Below are 21,281 nucleotides of genomic sequence, written 5' to 3'. Positions count from 1 at the left end.
CCTTATCCTCCTGAGACATGAGCGTGACTGCTGTGTGCCTTTTTATTCTTAACTAGTAGCAAAAATGCAAAATAAAAAAAATAATTAAAGCAAATAATTCTCCTAAAAATGGATGGCAACATATGAGGACAGCTTGAATAAGTTGTGAAATTTTAAATTGTAGAAATTCAGATTTTATTTTTATCTTATTTTTTTATTTTTTAATGTTGAGTGTTGGTTATTCATGTTTTGGATTACATCAGAAATTAATTCCGATTCAAAGTATTGGCCAGCATCATCCAATCACTGCCAACCATGTTAAAATAAATTCTGAATCTACTTTATGTACTTATTACCATTGTCCCATGTCTGCCAAACATGTTGAATGGTCCAAACATCATCTGCAGCTTGAAACTGAACTTTTTGTCATATTTTGAGCGTATGTATTAAACAGCATAGAGAGCTACGTATAGGGTACTCCTTTGCTCCCTTGCTCACTACTTAGTGAATGACTAAACCTCCAGTATGCTGTCTGCTCTGATTTTAGAACATTTTGAAATGCACATTATTTTTATCCTAACTCCATATCAAGCCTCTGAAAGCAACATTTTCAGCTTTTGGATGAACCCAAATATTCTCATTGCGATTATACACAGTAAATATAGGATTTCTAAGGGGAAAATGTGCTTAAGTACACATCAGTGAACGTTGTGTTTAGCAGCAGGGCGTTTTGTGATAACTCTCTCAAATTTAAATATAAATGGCCTATTGAATTAAACTAGAGACTCTAATCTTTTGACTCAAATAGGTGTCAATGTAAAAATGTAATTAGGTTTCTTAAAAGATGTATTTGTGTTGCCATTTCTCCCAAAGAAAAACTCTACTTTGATTTTCATTTGTATTATTTCACAGTTTTGCTGCCTTTACTTTTATTCTAAATTGTGGAAAACTGTAATCATAAAGAATAAGTAGGCATGTCCAAACTTTTGATTGGTAATGTACATATGCTTGTCTCAGGAGTCCCTCAGCCTGATATTGTATGGTATAAGGATGCAGTTTCCATCAGTCCAGTGAAGACCCCACGCTACAGAGTGCTGGCAGGGGGCAGCCTGCAGGTGAACGGCCTTCTGCCTGATGACACCGGAATGTTCCAGTGTTTTGCCCGCAATCAGGCGGGAGAGGTTCAGACCAACACCTACCTTGCTGTTACAAGTGAGTAATTCTCTGATGTACATATATATTTGAACATTTATTTCATTTTGCTTTCTCAATCTAGCTCATTCTCGCTCTCTGTCTGTCTCTTTCTATCAGAAAGCTTTTTGGCACTTTCCACAAATACTTGAGGAAACAAAAACCCTGTTCATGGGTTGCACTATTTAAATGTTCTAGATCATGTGTAATTAGCACAAGCAATGTTTTCTGGGGGTTTTGTCAACTAGATTTTTACAGTACTGGCATGACATATTTTTAATATTTTGTCAGCTGAACAATAGACACAAAAGTATTAAATATCATTGGAACTGGTTAACATCTCTGTTCATGAGTCTACTATAAGGAAAACATTAAACAGCCATGGTGTTTATGGCAGGACACCACAAAGGAAGCCGCGTGCTTATTGCTTCATGCCTGAAGTTTGCAAGGAACACCTTGACACTCCACAACACTACTGGGTAAATCTTTTGTGGACTGATGAAACTAAGGTTGAATTGTTTGGGAAGAACATGCAGTACTATGTATGGTGTAAAAAGGGCATTGAATATAAACATGAAAACATCATCCCAACGGTGAAGTACAGTGGTGGGAGCATCATGACTTGGGGCTGCTTTGCTGCTTCAGGGCGTGGACCACTTGCCATTATCGAGTGATGAATCCATTTCCAAGTTTATCAAGATATTCTACAGGATAATTTCAGGGTTGGTGGTCACCAGCTGAAGCTCAGTAGAGGTTGAGTGATGCAGCAGGACAAGGACCCTAAACATTGATGTAAATCCACTACAGAATGGCTTCAAATCCACCTTGTGGAGTGGCCGAGACAGAGACCTGAACCCAATAGAGACGTTGTGGAATGACCTCAAGAGAGCCGTTTACTCAAGACATCTGAAGAATATGGTTGATCTGAAGCAGTTCTGTAGGGAAGAACGGTCCAAAATTCCTTCTGAACGTTGTGCAGGTCTTATCCGCAGCTACTGGAAACACTTGGTTTGGATTGTGACTTTGATGAAGATTAGATCACATTTTATGACCAATTAATGCAGAAAACCAGCTAAATCCAAAGGGTTCACATACTCTTTTTTTTTTTTTTTGTCACTGTATATGACTTACAGTGAAATACTTCCAGTATTTACTTTAATAAACAACTTAAAATCAATAGTTTTTTATATTTATATCAGTATTTTTTTAAGTCTCAATGGGTTTGTAGCTCATTCCTTAATCAGGGATGTTAAGTACACAGTAATAAACACAGTCTTGCACCACAGCTTTTTGTCTGATTTTTAAATATGTTTTTGCTTTTAATCCAAGCTTTTAATTTTGTGATTTACCTTGTAGCTGGTTGGTTTGGTTCTTTGCTTAAAACACTTTTATGAAGGGTTGTTAGAAATCCCTGTGGAAAAAATTATTATCAGAAAAAAAAGAAGACTGCTGAAAAAGTGGGGTGGCACTTTTGTGCTCCATTATGTAATATACATATAACCTAGCATTTATTTACCCTACTTGTGGAATTTGCCCTTTATGGCATGTCAACAATCCCTTCCTTTCTTTAAGTCCCTCATCCTCTCTCGGGCCGCTGTGGGCCGCTTTTTTTTTTTTTTGGTGGGCTAATACTGTGATTAATAACCTTTTGTTAAAAGAAAGACAGACAGAAAGAGAGAGAGAGAGAGAGATAAAGTAAGCTTTTATGGAGGAGTGAATAAGCTTATCTTGCCGCTCAGAGACACAGAGAGCTTACTAAAACACTAAAAACCAAATCTAGCCTCTGTTTACATCCGCTTACATTACACAACACACCAACACACATGTATCTTTCACACACCTTTGCATGTATACCCCTCTAGACTGCCTGTCTACATTTTCCACTGAAGTGTTTTCTTGCGTATTTCAATGTTTCTTGTCATATAAACTTTTATGCTGTTATTTTCTTCGCTTATTTGATTTCTAAGCCACGTTTTCACCCATGTGAACCGAGCTTTGTGTGATTTCCAAACCTTTAACAATGTGAGAAACAATGGAGAAGCTTTAAAATCTGTATCTTGTCAATCTTCAAGTTATGCATAACTGAAGGAATCAAGATACTCTAAAAGTAGTTATCTACATTACAAGTTACTAGTTAGTCTGATTGAATGAAAAAATATTGCACAAAAACAGTGAGTATCTTAATTGAATCAAAATTTCACTGGCGCAAACTATTCCTCGACTTTTAGTTAGTTACACCACAACTAGATGTGTTTCTTATGCAGTTCACTTCCTCCTCTCACAGGCATTGCCCCAAACATCACGGCCGGCCCTTCAGACAGCACTGTGATTGATGGGATGTCAGTCATTCTGCACTGCGAGACCTCAGGAGCACCCCGACCTGCAATCACCTGGCAAAAGGTGAAGAACACATCCCTCATTGTCTACTCACACACACATTTTTTCGAAAAACAACTACAAAGAGTAAACTCCCAGCCTGCACTTCACCCCAGTGCCTCTTGTTTTCTGTTGTATATGCTCTATTTGGTTATTTTCCTCCACTATTTTGCTGCAATGCTTTCTTCAAATTTTACATTGTTTAGACATGAAAATGAATGTGTGATTTGACATAGGCTGCAATAATGTAGATTTAGCTTATTGGTAATTTATGGTGAATCATTTGCTCTCATCAAGGACTGAAATTATTGACTGCTGAGTTTGTTTATATTATTTTCTAATCTGAATGTACTGTATATTAAATAAATACACAACAGGAGACGTTACAGTGATTGCTTGCACCGTGGTTAAGGGGAGTTGGGCATGAACTCAAGTGACTAATAGTAAAATATGTTATTTTATAGTATTAATATGGAATTCAATAGGTGTGCGGTCACAAATGTAAGTATGTCGGCTATTTTATAGTGCATAGCTGATATCACCGAATCAGATTTTAGAGATTTGAACTGTATATTGTTTATACTGTATGTATTTGTGTGTGATCTCTGCAGGAGAGCGTGTGCTGGCGAGCGGCTCAGTTCAGCTTCCACGGTTTACTCTCCTTGAGTCAGGAAGTTTACTCATAAGCCCCTCCCACATATCAGATGCTGGCACCTACACTTGCATGGCCAGCAACTCGCGTGGCATAGATGAGGCATCGGCCGACCTTGTGGTCTGGGGTGAGTGTGTGTGTTGTGTGTGCTTTGAAAAGAGACAATGCCTTTGTACTTCATCAGTTATACCAACTCCATATCAGACAGATTGTTTGCACACCTGTGCATCTACTGATGTGTGTATTCACTTTATGTTTTTCTTCCAGCACGTACGCGCATCACTAATCCTCCTCAGGACCAGAGTGTCATCAAAGGAACAAAAGCCACCATGACCTGCGGTGTGACGCATGATCCCAGTGTTTCAGTCAGGTGCGGCTTATATTATGACATATACTCACAACTCACATATGCTCTGTTTTGCATGATTCTATATACAACCGGTTTTAATATTTTTTAAATGACTTTTCTGCTGATGCAGATTTTATGTAGAAGGTATTCTGGTCCCTACTCTGCTAAATAAGCCAGCTAAAAACAGCCTAAGATCATCCCCCAGCCTAATAAAGCTGGTCTACCTGGTCTCCTAGCCTAACCAGCTGCAAAGTTCCCAAAAGCCCTCTAAAACCAGCCAACGGACTAGTCTGACCAGGCTGGGAGACCAGCTATAACCAGCAAACCAGCCTTCTCCGATTCTGTCATCTGCCTGGTGAAAATATGTTTGATCACTTAGAAAAACAAAAGCACACCCTCCTCAACAAGCTGCATGATATCTGCATGATATCATTCCTGACACTTTCCCATTAATTTAAATGTGTTTATCTAATCCTGTTTTCCCACTGATAGCATGTTGGAGAAGCCTCATTGGTTCACATAATAAGTGATGGATGTGATTTAGAGCTTGCCTTTTCCCTCTAAGATTGCATTTTTACTCCAATGACAGTTAGGTTTGGGGTTGGAGTTTGGGTTAGGGCATATGTTCATAACATATTAATTACTTTTGACTACATTACATCACTTATAACAAAAAAACAACTTGCTTTTGTGAACATTTCATCCAGAAACTGGAACTCACATGTGCCCATTTTTTCACTGGGGTCAGTGGTTTGAATTTTGAAAAGCACAGACCGATTTTAGCTGAAGGACTTTCAACCTACTCTCTCCAAAATGACAGCAAGATCAGTCTGTTCAGGGACTAGGTATTCTGAGGATAATGATAGCTCACTATGGTGAACTCATGAAGCTTAGCAGCAGCCTTAAACTTCCTCTATTACAGCAGAGTGGAATGTTTTGAAGGCTAGCCTAAGACCATAATTAAAAACCTGCAAACAGGGGTAGACTGGCCATCAGGAGCACCGGGCATTTGGACCGGCCTGCTGCTGCGCAAGTACTGGCCTATCCTACAGGCAATATAGGTGGCTACCCTGGGCTCCATCATACCCACGCTGACATAATGAAAAGCAAAATGTAATAAACTCTGCAACTAAAGCCAATACAATTGGCTTTTATTTTGAATTAATATAAAGGCTTTTATTTTGAATTTGCTTACACATCAGGTCGCATAGCCGTATGAACGCATCAACTCATTATTTGACATACAAATCACAATAATGGTGACAACCAAAAACAACATATTAAGTATAAGATGAGTTCTGAATAATCACTGAATGGCAAATAACTGCAAGTTACAAAAATACAATTACAGCAGCATAAATATAATGAAATTTTAAGCATTGTCATTAAGTGTACAGCTGTGTGACACTTTCTTCATCTAACTATTTTAAACAACATTTTATGATCTTGTATAGCTATATATACATATATAATACATTATTATTGTTATTATTATACTTGTTGTTTCCACAACCCCATATTAACTAAGACAATAGTTTATTTGCACTTCTAGAAAAAAGATCTGTAAAAACTTTGAAGAAATTCTGACTTGTCACAGCACCTAAAATACACACTTTCCCTTGTACGTTTTCCCTTGTAAAGTTTTCTGACATGTTATTTGTCTAATCTATATAATTTTTGCACCAGTGGGGCCTGTTGTCATGACTAGCAGTCAATAGAAGTGTATTTTTTTCAACACAAAAGTTTGAAATTGAGCCGTAAAATAAATCAATAAGCCAGTGTGTTATGGTGTGGTGTGGTGTGTTGCGGGCTGGATTTGGTTGGCTGCTCTGGGCCAGAGATTCCAGGGCCACTTTTTAGTCCCAGTCCGCACCTGCCTACAAAACTTTTAACTAGTTCCTCTCAGTGAGTTCTTCTGAGAACTTCACTTAGTGACGACTTATAGGTATTGCTTTTCAGCTGATTCAGTGGGTCTCTCTCTCTTTTCCTCTGACTTTTCTCTCTGTCCCCTCTAACCTCCACTCCAGCATCCGTAGAGCCTTCTTGCTTATTTCTTATAGAATGAGGGATGAGAGGGAGTGGTAATTGTGTTGGATGTAGCCAGTAATTGATAGCAGCAGTAAAAGGATTTCCAACAAGCCAGAGCATGATGCAATTAATCACAAGTGTTTTTGCATGTGAATCCAGCTTGTGTGTAAGAGTATTATCGATTGTGTGAGGTTGGACACATCTATATGTTAGAAGCTTCTGATGACCTTGAATGTTCCCTGAACGCTTTACAGTGTCTTTGTGATAAATGTAATATGTAATTGATCCATTAAACACAGTGATTTAAACAGAGGTGTTATGCGGTAGTTACATAAAGTCTGTAAAATCACAGCAGATCCCAGATCAGTCCACAATAATCACAGTGGAAATCGAGATGTTGCTTCCACAAGTTTATGTACTCTGAAGTCAATATAGCCAAAAGACAAGTGCCATACCTGATCAGACATTTTGGCATCAATTCAAGCTAGAACTCTTTTCCTTCTAGCGCTACTGATAGCGATTTGCGCAAGCAACCTTAGAGGCATGGTATCTGGTCCTGTGAGAATCAGGAAGTAATTACGTTCACATAAACCATGGTGGGGTTGCAATTTCACTCTAAAGTAAGTGTTTACTCCACTGACAGTTAGGTTCAGGGTTTGGATTTTGGGTTATGCCTCCTACACACTACACGACTTTCAAAGACGTCAGATCGTGAATATCCGAATACTATTCATATTACACAACTGTCCGTCTTGTCATATAATTCGTAGCATTTTCAAATTACACGAGGAATCGGCAAAAGAGGTGAACACATTATAAGACATTTCACTGTTGACGAATCCCCGACAGCTCTGCATGGACTCCAAATTACGTTTCACAACAGAGTACACGTGAGAAGTGATACGAGATATGAAAATAAATGCATGATCACATGTTATGCGTTTCAGAATATGATGAGTATGTTTTTAATCGCCTGAAGGCATCATATATTTTATTGGTTACAATATGAAAAGTACCTTGTACTGGAAAATCTACATATTTGTTTACCTGACTCTCCAACTCTTTTCTCCACATGGTTGTGGTACAGTTCAGATGAAACATCAAATCTGGTGCAACTGCAAATGTTTCACAAATTTTTCCTCCATTGCTTCGGTCCAATGTGACTTTCTCGATACCGCAGCCTGTTGCAGGTACATCAGGAAGGTTTCTTGCTCTCTCATTGGCTGTAGGTCAACGCTGCTGTTGTATTCAGTCAAAACATATTTCACATTGTGCGATATGGAATCGTCGACTGGTCCTGATATTTAACAATCTAAACATCTCGTTGACATCAGCGACGCATCGGCGAATCTCTCAGAACGCGTCTTTGATAATTCATACATTGCGATCGTCGCTCACAGGACCGAGCTCTGATTTGCCTACGATTTCGGGCTTTTGTCAGCGATCAACACAAAACTGTCAGCGAGTGAAAATCGGGCTTAAAATCGTGTAGTGTAAACTCGGCATTAGGGGGTAGAGTTGATGCAATATGCATTCCTGCTGACTGTATTACATTGTTAACAACAAAAAATAGTCTCACTTTTGGCACCACTCTGTGGACATTTCAGTTGAAAACTGGAGCTCACACTTGCCCATACATTCAAGAACAGTTCCAGCTTCGGCCACTGAGGGCAGTGATTTGAGTTTCGGTAAACACAGACCAGATTCAGCTGCAAAACTGTCAACCTGTTGCCAAATTCACAGTCTGAATCAACAATACAAGGTTAAGTGGGTTCCATTGCTTAGCAGTCAATGGAGTGTTAAAATTTGTTGAAATATACAACATGTGGGTGTTGTTTTGTTTATGTACAGGTTTGTTTGGGAGAAAGATGGTCAGTTGATCATCGCTCAGTCTGTACCTCGACTGCGACTAGATGTGAACGGAACACTGCACATCACTCAGACCTGGTCAGGTGACATCGGCACATACACCTGCAGAGTGACATCAGTGGGTGGCAATGACTCCCGCAGTGCACATCTACGTGTGAGGTCAGAGATGAACCGCTCTCCCATCATCCTCTCTTCCCTGTTCCCTCTTCACGCACTCCTTCATCTCTCCTGATCATTGCTTTTTGATTTGTTCGCTCTCTCGCTCTATGAATCATATCTCATTTAGTTTTTCAATAAATGTGTTCATCACCTTCACTAATTTTTTATTTCTAACATGTTTTTCGGTCTCGTTCCAGCCATTTTTAATTTAATACCTCAACAGTTATTGTCTGCCCTTCTTTTATTTTTATATTTATTAATTTATAGATCTGCCTGTTCATTAGCTATTTTCTCTCTCTCTCTCTGTTTCTCTCTCTCATCCCGTTTCCTTCTCTCCCGTTTAATGTTATCATCTCTGATCGATTGATAATCTCACATTCCTTTTATACTTATTAATTTCTACTTTCATCCACTGTAAATCATACCCCTTCTCTTTTTTGATGTCTTCTTTCCTTCCTGTTTCTTTCCACATTCTCCCCATTGACACTCGTTCCCTCTCCTACAAATTCAGAAACACACAATGTTTTTCTTGTCCCTTTTTGAACAGTTTTTGGCTTTTATTTTTCTTCCTCTAATCAGACATTGACAGTGTTATTTTTGAAATATAGTCCTATGGAGTGCTCATTAAAGAGACTGAGAAGTCAAGACACTCTATCTGCGTCTCTCTCTCCTTAAATAACACATGACCTACAGGCAGTTGCCCCATGCCCCTGAGAACCCCACTGCTGTGTTAAGTGCAACAGAAAAGAGAGCCATAAACCTGACCTGGGCCAAACCTTTTGATGGGAACAGCCCTCTCATCCGCTACATTCTGGAAGTGTCTGAAAACAGTGAGTAGACACTTTGCAAAGTTCTCACAAGGACATTTTGTATTTATATTCATTATTAAACTTATTTACAATATTACATTTTCATGCATTTCACTTATGATTTTCTGAAAGTGATGCAAATTTTAAAGTGAATAGTTTTGGGGGGAAAAAAACGTGCATGTATAAATTGAGTGATGTGGAGATGCTAACAAGGTACCCAAAACCAGTGGAATATATTCCTGATACTTTTCATATATTGCCCCTCATATAAATCACCTCATACTGCAAACAATAAAATGGTATTGTTATTAAATAGTATGGACCCACTTTAAATTAGGTGTCTTAACTACAATGCATTTGATACAATGAACTTATAATGTATATATGTGTTGTTGCATTGTGCATACATTTAAAATACCTGCATTAAATTGCATCTGTAGTTACTTTGTTAAGCTTACCCCTACTCATAAACCTACCCATACCCATACCCTTACCCTAAACCCTTACCCTAATCTAAACCCTAACCCTACCCCTAAACCTACACATACCTCAACCTCATGTACAGAAAATGTGAATCTTGTGATCATTTTGCAGAACAACATATAGTTACAAAGTAGGACATTTTTATCATAAATAAAATGAGTCAATGTTTAAATAAAAATAGATTTTATTCAAATGTCACTAACAGGTAAAGTTGCATCAATAGTTTTTTGAAGCACGTTAGTTTCAGCTAAAAACCCTTTTCTTATCAATAATAATTTTTCACTGTTATAGGTTGATCAGATTCAGTGCATTATTTCAAAGTATTATCCATTAATAGAATAGTTTCTGTCGTTATTTACTCACCCTCATATTGTTCCAAACCCCTATTGTATTCTTCCATTGACGACAAGAGCAAGTGCCCTATTTCATGATGGGGAATGGGACTATTAAGCAGCAAATATAGCAAAAAACACTATAAAATTGCCTATACTATTTGTTCACATTATTTAAAATTTTATGAAGCCATGCAAAAGCTTTTTGTGAGGAACAGACCAAAATTCGAGTTATTCACTTAAACTTTCCCCCTCCACCATTGTTCTCAAATCTCACTCATTCATAAGTATAGCCGTTTGACATCAGTTATGCCAAATATCATTGGCTCTTGCTTGGTTGTCTCTGACATCAAACTTGATACAATTATTGAATGAGATTTGAGAACTCGTTTCATCGAAAAACAGCTTAACGAAATAGTTCACCCAAAAATTACAATTCTTTCATTTACTCACCCTTATACCGTCTTAAACTCAAATTACTTTCTTGTTTCTGCGGAACACAAACAAAGATATGATATATGATCCAAGCAATGCAAGTCAATGTAGCATAAAGGTAATCCAAACAACTCTAGTTATTTTGGCTTGCGCCAAAGAGACACTCATGTATCAAGCAAGTGTAATCGAGCTTCTCTTATGATTGCACCAAGGAGACTGTAGATGTCAAGATTTATAGTAAAAAAGGAGTTACATTTTGGTCTGTTTCTCACCCAAAACTGGTCGTATAGCTTTAGAAGACATGGATAAAACAATTTTGATCATATGGATTATCATTGCTGCATATGTGTCCCTTTTGGAGCTTGACAAGTTTGGACCCCTTTCATTGTATGGAGAAATACACATACAAATATCTTTAAAAATGTCTTCAATTGTGTTCCACAGAAGAAAGTCAGACAAGTTTACGATGGCATAAACTTACACAAAGCTATTGTATGGCTTCAGTAAACATGTATGAATTGAATGTAGCACTGTGACAGGGCGGAGGGCGGGCCGGGTCGTGATCCGCACACCCGACTCCTAATCAGACTAATCAAACCTAATCAAGCCTATAATCAAGCAAGAATGGAAGCTGCAGTGTGAGAGAGAGAGAGATTTTCTGACAGCTGTCCGACACCTTTGTGTGTTTGTCTTTTTGTTTAAATTGCTTATTAAATTATTATTTATATTGTCAAGACTGTTCTCGCCTCCTCATTTCCATGAATCTCTTTACAAGCACATAATCTTATGGACCACTTTTATGATGTTTCTATGTTGCTGTTCTGACATTTTTGACAAGTTCAAAAAATAAAAAATAAAAAACATATTTTCTCACACTGCAAAGTAAGATGGAGAGTATTTGAAGACAGATTTATAATTTTAGGCTTTATCAGAGGAAAGGTGAAGCCCTGCTGGGTTCATGAATCACACGTTATAGATGTGTTATAGATCCATGAACTTTGTGTCATCGTAGAAACTTACACATATTCTCCTAAAACCTCCTTTCTGAATACTTTGTTTTTACAAGTGTATGTTCTTCACATTCTGTGGCTTATGGCTTGTTCTTCATTATCTGCTCTCCACAGATGCTCCTTGGACTGTCCTATTGGCCAACATCGAGCCTGAGGTGACCGCAGTAACAGTAAACGGTCTGATCCCTGCACGCTCGTACCAGTTCCGCCTGTGTGCCATCAATGATGTTGGCAAAGGCCAGTTCAGCAAGGAGACTGACCGGTGAGATGATCACAGGGTCCAAAAGCCTGCCAAGAATCATAGCTCTGCCATGTCTGACTGTAAAGATAACTCTATCACTCTGTCACAGCATGTGAAAATTGCCTCTGCCCTCATGGGGAACATAGGTGCCAGTGTATATCGAAGGATTTATCTTTATGCTTTATGTGTACAGTTGTATACAATATTTCTAGGATGCGTTAATGCATGAGTGTGTGTATCTTCCAAGGATCAGTGAAATCAAAGCCCTTGGCTTGCAAGGAAGCTTCTAGACACTTAGATAATCTCAACTCAGGAGATAGAGGATAAAAGGCCTGTTTGTGTGGGATCACATAGTGCTTTAAATATAAAGTATACTATATATATGCAATGCTACATCTGCAGCTTCTAATCTAAAAGGAATAGTTCACCCAAAAAGGCAAATTCATCATTATTTGACTCACCTTAATGTTGTTTCAAACCTGTTTGGAAAATGAGAAGTTCAGCAGAAATAAATTGGGCTTTAAATAAATGGAGATTGTGGCTTTCAAGTTTCAAAAAGGCCACAACAGCACATTGGAGTATCATACAATTGGGCCATATGACTTGTGCACTATATTTTAAGTCTTCTGAATAAAAAGATTTGTGTGAGGAACAGGCCGAAACTATATGATGACATGAGGCTAATAATGATTAAATAATGTAAATTATGACTGAATTTATCTTATCTTATATAAACTATATATTATCTTCTATATCATTAATTAGTAATGTAAACAAAAAATCACCTTGTTTTTACCTTCTCTTTTCCAGAGTGTCTCTTCCAGAGGAGCCGCCCAGTGCTCCCCCTCAGAATGTCATTGCCAGTGGACGCACCAACCAGTCGATCATGATTCAGTGGCAGCCACCTCCAGAAAGTCACCAAAATGGCATCTTGAGGGGATATATCATCCGGTGAGACATGTTTACTCTTGTCTATAGTATCTAAACTCTTTCACTGTTACACCCTCAAACTGTCTTTTAACCACTTTTTGCGTTTAAATTGACGTTATTTGCTTATTACATGTAACAACATGTTAATGACATTAACATGTTGTTGGAAGTGGTATTAGGGAAGCCAGCAGGGTGCTCACCCTATGGTCTGTGTGGGTCCTAATTCCCCAGTATAGTGACTGGGACACTATACTGTAAAAAAGCACCGTCCTTCGGATGAGATGTTAAACCGAGGTCCTGATTCTCTGTGGTCATTAAAAATCCCAGGACACTTCTCGTAAAGAGTAGGGGTGTAACCCCGGTGTCCTGGCCAAATTCCCCCCATTGGCCCCTATGTATCATGGCCTTGTATTAATCTCCATCCCTGAATATGCTACATCACTCTACTCTCTCCTCCCCACCAATAGCTGGTGTGTGGTGGGCGTTCTGGTGCACTATGGCTGCCGTCGCATCATCCATATGCTATGTAAAGCACTTTGAGTGCCTAGAAAATCGCTATATAAATGTAAGGAATTACTATTATTATTATAAATGTATTTCAAAATAATATGTTTACTGTGCATCTGTTGCTGAAGCTTGCACTGATAATAATCTTACTATATGTTTTATGAAGTTATTGGTGGATCCCACACCAATATTACTGTATTCTACTGGTGTAAAATGCCTTACCCTACAGCAGTGTTAAGGTTAAATTTGATTGTATTCTATTATTTCAAGGCTGCTCCAGGATTTGAGCACTTCAGGGCTTCCTTGCTATCAGGTCTGAAAGTGAGATAGACTTTTTGTTCATTTATTTATATATTTCCCATGTTTACCATTGATAAATGTGGAAGGCCATCTTTTGTATTGCAAACATTCATAATGATGACTGAAATTGGTTACCCCCTTATGGTCCTCACCTCCTCAGTTCAGCTCAGAAAAAGATCACAGAATGACTTCTTGAGTGGTTCTTTGTTGCCATCTGTTGCTTGTAGATGGTATTTACATGCTTAAACCAGAAGACAGTTCTTATTCCAAGATGACCAAGTGTATTTTTAGAGATGGTTATCAAAGTCCTTTAGAGAGGGCTATCTCATTCTTTCTGTGAGGGGAAATCTGGTTTGTCAAAGCTCCCTGTCCATTAAAGTTTGTAAATATTTGCATCTGTCCTTGACAGTAACTATATAATGCTGTACTTATCTCAGGTATCGTCTGACTGGTCTGCCTGTGGATATCCAGTATAAAAATATCTCCAACCCTGATGTCACTAACCTGCTGTTAGAGGATCTAATCATCTGGACTAACTATGAGATTGAAGTGGCAGCATATAATGGAGCTGGATTGGGCGTTTACTGCCATAAGGTTACAGAGTGGACCCTCCAGGGAGGTGAGGATTTCTGATTGATTCATTTATTTATTGATTGAGTCATTCAATGGTTCATTCTGATTTGTAGCTATTTGTTTGTTCATTCATTATTTTGTTCGTTTGTTAAATCATTCTTCCAACTGTACATCTGTTGTTCCTTGACTGATGCTTGAGTTTTAGAATGATTAATTTTTTTGTTTAGTTTTTTTCTATTACTTTCAATGCTTTCGCTTGTTATGAAGATGCTGCTGTGTCTGAGGTTTAGCAACTCGTGTTACCAAAAAAAGAAGTCTAATTTTCTGTCTGTCTTTGGCTTTTCTTTTTTTACATTTTACCTGTCAATCAGTTCCCACCATTGCTCCAGGTAACGTGAAAGCAGAGCCTGTCAACTCCACCACAGTCCGGTTCACTTGGACAGCCCCGAATCCGCAGTTCATCAACGGTATCAACCAGGGCTACAAGGTAAACGCTGAAAGAATGAGAAAAAATGTTAGCTACTGAGAGGTTCATGCATTAGGCTTTTATTAACAGCTTTTATTTTTATACTCATAGAAAAAAGGTTCATTAGGTGGTATATAGTGTAGATCCCTATGGCTCATTACTCAATTCCTTTTTGACACAAAAGTTTCTTTTATGAAAAAATTTCTTCTTACAATAAAGTATCTATTGATATGCTGGAATGCTCTAAACTTTACTTTAATTTACATATCCTCATAATGTTAAAACAAAAACTAAATCCATAAAATCAAATGTGTTGGAACCCATAAAAGTTTCTTTAACAAACTTCTTCACCTGGCAACAAAGAACCAAACAGATTTCTTTGAATAAAACCCTTATAAAGATCCTATATGGAACTTTTGAAGGGTTTAAAATATGAACTGAGCAGTAGAACCCTTAAAGACTCTACATAGAACCATTTATTCATAGAGTGCAATTATTATGTGTTTGTTAAAGAGATTTATTTCAAAGATGGACAAAAATCTATTTCAGCCTCTCCACTCTCACTCCTTTGCTGGTGTGTTCAGTTTTACTGAGAGATCCTGAATTGATCTGCCTGTCACTTGTGTTCTTTATAGCCAGGCTGTCTCTGTAAAACTGTTTAGGACAATTATAAAATGGAGATAGTCCACGGGACACATTAATCTTAATAACTTGTTAGCCAGGTTTAACGTCAGTATTTGTAGTCAGACAGAGCTTTCTCTCTGCGGACTCCTAGAACAATCTTATAGCTCTCATTTCATATTAGTGCCCTCTGAGGAGAGTTTCAAACATCTATTAAGTTTGAAATGCCAATAATACACAATAGTATAGGGACTTGAGAGGAAACCTGTGACTGTTCTGTCATTCTCAAGCAGAGTTCACTTAGAATGAATTTCCCCCACCCCCGACAGCATTGTTTTTGTTGTTTTCCCACCCGATTCACTTAAGGAATTATGCAAATCAGGTAATGCTGCAAACATAACCACTAAAGAAGTAGTGCCGATCACAATTTGCAAGGGGTAATTCCCCAGCAGGTTGTGGTTGATGCTGTAGACCTCCACAATCTGGCAAACTTTACTGGGACTGTCTGGCAAGTGTTATCCAGACACCTGAATCGGCTCTTTAAATTGCCAAAATTGTACTAAACTACACTGCACATCTGGATATGTGCCCCGTTATTTCCCTCTTTCTCAACATTTGCTTATAATTTCATGAATTACAGCTGCCACGATCGATAGAATAACTACACATACATCCTTTTAAATAAACCTCTGTTTGCCTCTAGCATTCCGTGGGTTGAAATAATGGCACATTAACCGCATCATTCAAATAATGCACCATTCTTTAATAAGCATCTTTTGCATAGAAAAGAGCTGTGTTTGCCTAGAATAAAAAAGAGAATTACTGTATGTAGTAGACATGCATGGCACAGTGCGATACCTGGTTAAGATGCACTGTGAATGCAAATACGACATATGGTTTTGTGCTGTGTTGTGAATTTGCCCTTCAGGGTTTTAGTTAATTTATACTTGTGTAATGTTTACACCACTAGCATCACCAAATGTATTTGCAACAATAATGTTATACCGTTGTTGTCCGTTGTGTTCAAAATGTTTGCGTTGTGATTTTAGAGATCATTGAGGAAAACCGGGTCATTTCTTCCTCCTTCCCCTGCTCTATTTTAGCTGTTGGCATGGGAACCAGGAAAGGAAGATGAGATGACAATAGTGACAGTTCGGCCAAACTTTCAGGACAGCGTGCACGTGGGCCACGTAAACGGCCTGAAGAAATTCTCTGAGTACTTCACCTCCGTTCTCTGCTTCACCACACCAGGAGACGGGCCACGCAGTCCACCACGAAGACTGCGTACACATGAAGACAGTGAGTGTTGTTCATACATACACATAAACTTTACAAATTACATGGTATGTACTGTACTCTGGAGAATGGTAAGTGGGTATGACCAAGGTCCAAAATTAATGGGGACCACTAAAATGCCATTGAAAGAGACAAAAAAATGTCCCTAAAATGTAAAATATGTGGGCAAACATACCTCTCTAATTAATTTCCTCTGTTTTATTTGTAACATCTGATTGTTAATATTGACAGATTTTAAGAAAAGGAGAGGCAAGTCAAAGTACATTTTTGTTGTAATCAATTTTGTTTCACAAATGCTGTCAATTGAGTTTAACTTGTATTGAACCCAGATTATTCCTTTAATTTCTGTTACCTCCTCTATCCTTCTAGAATATTGAGATATACTGTACCTGAGATGTACTCTGAGTCAATCGATTTCTGATCTCTGTTTTCAGCCCCTGGTGCTGTCGGACACCTGAGCTTCACAGAGATTCTCGACACTTCGCTTAAAGTGAGCTGGAGAGATCCCAATGAGAAAAATGGTGTTCTGACAGGTGCGTTTTTTTATCTGTACAGACTCCAGGGTCCTGCTACGATGCCATTGATGGCCCATACCCTGACCTTGTATTAGGCCCATTCCCCCAGGTCCTTGATAAGTCAAATATTTAAATAGCTGATATCGTAGTTTGTATTCGATTCCCACAAAGACCCGAGTCTGTATGAAGCAGGATCACTATCTTGGTATAATCAAATACAATATGTGCAATGCTGTAATAATTAGTCTCATGATTAATATTTGTTTCCTAGGGTATCGTGTATCATGGGAGGAGTACAATCGTACTAACACACGGGTCACACACTACCTGCCTAATGTTACTCTGGAGTACAGAGTTACTGGACTGACAGCACTCACCACATACACCATTGAGGTGGCTGGAATGACCTCCAAGGGTCAGGGTCAACTATCATCTTCAACCATCTCCTCAGGTGTACCACCAGGTAAAGGCTTAAACAATGCTCAAACAAACAAAGTAATATTTTTGGCTCTGTGTTTACACTTTTCAGGGGAATCAACTTGCAACTGAACTACTTATAGTTGTCTGGATATTAAGCTTGGATAAGAGAAAATATTTAAACATTCAGAAATGACACCCTTTTTTAAAAGAGGGAAAAACACATGCATAATAAAATATACACATAATAATTCTTTAAGTTCCCTCCTCCAAACATTTAGACCACCACTGATTTTAGTGCTCCCCTTTAAAGCACTACAGAGGGTTATAAAGTTTAATGTCCGAACTCTCGTTATTGCACCAGTGTAGCAAAAACACATGTGGTCCAGAGCCACAAAATAACTGACAGGAGACCCTGGCTGCATTTAGTTCAAGATTACGACACCCACGACACAGATCGTTTCTCCTTTATTGCTTCATTAGACAGTCTATGGCTTCCAGACTCAAACCATATTCTAACTGCACACATTCAAGAGTAAATGTAGACATTTAAAGATATACTGTATAAATCATGTGTCTCACCTTGTTATGCAAAGTTATGCAGACACTGCTGTTTTCACGACATTCTCATAGCATTTAAGTGGAGACATATTTCATCTTCTGATAATAAGCTGGAAAACAGCTTTAAGTGAGGAATTACGTTTAGCACTGTTCCTGTTCGTTTTCGGAATACCTCTCTCATACATGTAATGGTGGGAATACTATTGAATGTTTTGGGCTGGCACTATTGAATGTATTTAATAGATTTAATGAATAGTAACATAAAAACATTTAACAATGGCCATAAAATAAGATACAACAAGCCAAAAGATCAGAAGCCAATATATTTTTTTATACTACTACACTTTACACTTTTAATGCTCCTGCTGTGACTTGTGCTTGTCACATAATATTTAGGATGGATAGTATGTGAATGTAGACGCAGGGCTTGTTTCTCCTTTCACGTGGCCTGACATTCAGATACTTCAAATATCTGACAGACTTAGTAAATTTTCCATCATGGCTTATTTTTGTCCATTATATTAGTTAAAAAAAATTCTGGTATGTACAAATACTTCCAGGTCTGCAAAAGAGGACATGCCGTTGAAAAAAATAACGTATGGTGACCCTACCATATTGACCTGTTTCGGTGACGTTACTTTTTCCCCACAGCCGCCATATGGAAACAATGGCAGTGAATGGAAAAAACACCAGTAAAACGATATCAAGAAAAAGCTCAATTGAAAAAAGTCCCAGGAAAGGTGTATACAAGTCTGAAGTCAGCACAAATATTGGCAAATTTGACTTTTATAATATTTAAAATTTATTAAATATATTTATCCACGATTTACCTCCGTTCGCTTTTGATTTTGTTGTGTGACCTGCGAGTGTATGCACCTATCGGTACATCATTGTAAACATCTCTCATTCAGAAGTTACAAATGTTTGTATGGTTTTCTGACTTAAATTTGGTCAAAATATTACAAAACTTCGTGATAATCATGTCTGTATTAATGCAAGAGCTGCTTTAAACTCAAGAAGAATACACAAAAGCAACCTTGGCATATAAGTGAATAAGACTAATATGTTTACATTGTGGTCTGGTGGTGTGAATAAAGTCGGTACTTCATAAACTTAGGATGTGTTGTTTATTAACTGACATTAATATATACACATTAAATATTTACTATATATTCACATTATAGTGCTTTTTTATTTATTACAATCAGTTATGAAAATCAGTGTCCTATATGCATTTCCAGTTGAATTATATCAAAATCGATTATGTTATAAATATAATTGACATGTGTACTGATAACTGACTTAATAATAAGTGTTTTATCTGTGCTCTCCCTCTTTATTGCTGCTTGACTTCAGTGAAATGATGCCATGTCACTTAAAAGATAAAACTTTATTGATAGAAAAATTATATTTTGGCTATGATAAGTAAACACCATTATCACCTTTTTATGATTTGTAATAGAAACAAGATTTTAGCCGGCTTTTCCCGCAACCCATGGTGCAGCACAATGGAAAAATATCAAACTTCAGTCACATACATGCCGGCACAATCACACAGTGTTGTCACATGAAACAGGTTAATAGGAAAGCTCTAACAACCACTCAGAACACTTCAGCAACTGCATAGCAACATTCTAACAACATCTCAGAACACCCCACCAACCGCATATTAACAACCACTCAGAACACCTCAGTAACTGCATAGCAACGCTCTAATCACTCAGAACACCTCTAACAACCACTCAGAACACCTCAGCATCCACACAGCAATGCTCTAATCACTCAGAACACCTCTAACAACCACTCAGAACACCTCAGCAACCACACAGCAATGCTCTAATCACTCAGAATACCTCTAACAACCACTCAGAACACCTCAGCATCCACACAGCAATGCTCTAATCACTCAGAACACCTCTAACAACCACTCAGAACACCTCAGCATCCACACAGCAATGCTCTAATCACTCAGAACACCTCTAACAACCACTCAGAACACCTCAGCATCCACACAGCAATGCTCTAATCACTCAGAACACCTCTAACAACCACTCAGAACACCTCAGCAACCACACAGCAATGCTCTAATCACTCAGAACACCTCTAACAACCACTCAGAACACCTCAGCAACCACACAGCAATGCTCTAATCACTCAGAACACCTCTAACAACCACTCAGAACACCTCAGCAACCACACAGCAATGCTCTAATCACTCAGAACACCTCTAACAACCACTCAGAACACCTCAGCAACCACAAAGCAATGCTCTAATCACTCAGAACACCTCTAACAACCACTCAGAACACCTCAGCAACCACACAGCAATGCTCTAATCACTCAGAACACCTCTAACAACCAGTCAGAACACCTCAGCAACCACACAGCAATGCTCTAATCACTCAGAACACCTCTAACAACCACTCAGAACACCTCAGCAACCACACAGCAATGCTCTAATCACTCAGAAAACCTCTAACAACCACTCAGAACACCCCAGCAACCACACAGCAATGCTCTAATCACTCAGAACACCTCAGCATCTGCACAGCAATGCTCTAATCACTCAGAACACCTCTAACAACCACTCAGAACACCTCAGCAACCGCACAGCAATGCTCTAATCACTCAGAACACCTCTAACAACCACTCAGAACACCTCAGCAACCACACAGCAATGCTCTAATCACTCAGAACACCTCTAACAACCACTCAGAACACCTCAGCAACCGCACAGCAATGCTCTAATCACTCAGAACTCCTCTAACAACCACTCAGAACACCTCAGCAACCACACAGCAATGCTCTAATCACTCAGAACACCTCTAACAACCACTCAGAACACCTCAGCAACCACACAGCAATGCTCTAATCACTCAGAACACCTCTAACAACCACTCAGAACACCTCAGCAACCACACAGCAATGCTCTAATCACTCAGAACACCTCTAACAACCAGTCAGAACACCTCAGCAACCGCACAGCAATGCTCTAATCACTCAGAACACCTCTAACAACCACTCAGAACACCTCAGCAACCACACAGCAATGCTCTAATCACTCAGAAAACCTCTAACAACCACTCAGAACACCCCAGCAACCACACAGCAATGCTCTAATCACTCAGAACACCTCAGCATCTGCACAGCAATGCTCTAATCACTCAGAACACCTCTAACAA

General features: G+C 38.5%; 1 protein-coding gene across 1 annotated transcript in view; it reads left to right on the top strand.

Moving 5' to 3' along the window:
• Positions 1–21,281, top strand: part of LOC127626653 (protein sidekick-2-like) — a 92,545-nt gene that overhangs the window by 31,939 nt on the left and 39,325 nt on the right. Inside the window, exons 8-20 of the mRNA XM_052102632.1 lie at positions 997–1,191; positions 3,455–3,569; positions 4,156–4,325; positions 4,466–4,568; positions 8,427–8,603; positions 9,297–9,433; positions 11,787–11,934; positions 12,724–12,864; positions 14,088–14,269; positions 14,595–14,710; positions 16,414–16,609; positions 17,041–17,139; positions 17,393–17,584. Coding sequence (XP_051958592.1) covers positions 997–1,191; positions 3,455–3,569; positions 4,156–4,325; positions 4,466–4,568; positions 8,427–8,603; positions 9,297–9,433; positions 11,787–11,934; positions 12,724–12,864; positions 14,088–14,269; positions 14,595–14,710; positions 16,414–16,609; positions 17,041–17,139; positions 17,393–17,584 — 1,971 coding nt within the window. The remainder of the gene's footprint in view (positions 1–996; positions 1,192–3,454; positions 3,570–4,155; positions 4,326–4,465; positions 4,569–8,426; positions 8,604–9,296; positions 9,434–11,786; positions 11,935–12,723; positions 12,865–14,087; positions 14,270–14,594; positions 14,711–16,413; positions 16,610–17,040; positions 17,140–17,392; positions 17,585–21,281) is intronic.

Source organism: Xyrauchen texanus, chromosome 33, assembly GCF_025860055.1.
Source record: "Xyrauchen texanus isolate HMW12.3.18 chromosome 33, RBS_HiC_50CHRs, whole genome shotgun sequence".
Classification (NCBI taxonomy): Eukaryota; Metazoa; Chordata; class Actinopteri; order Cypriniformes; family Catostomidae; genus Xyrauchen; species Xyrauchen texanus.
The sequence above is the reverse complement of the archived record's forward strand: the minus strand, read 5'-3'. Positions and strand labels throughout refer to the sequence as shown.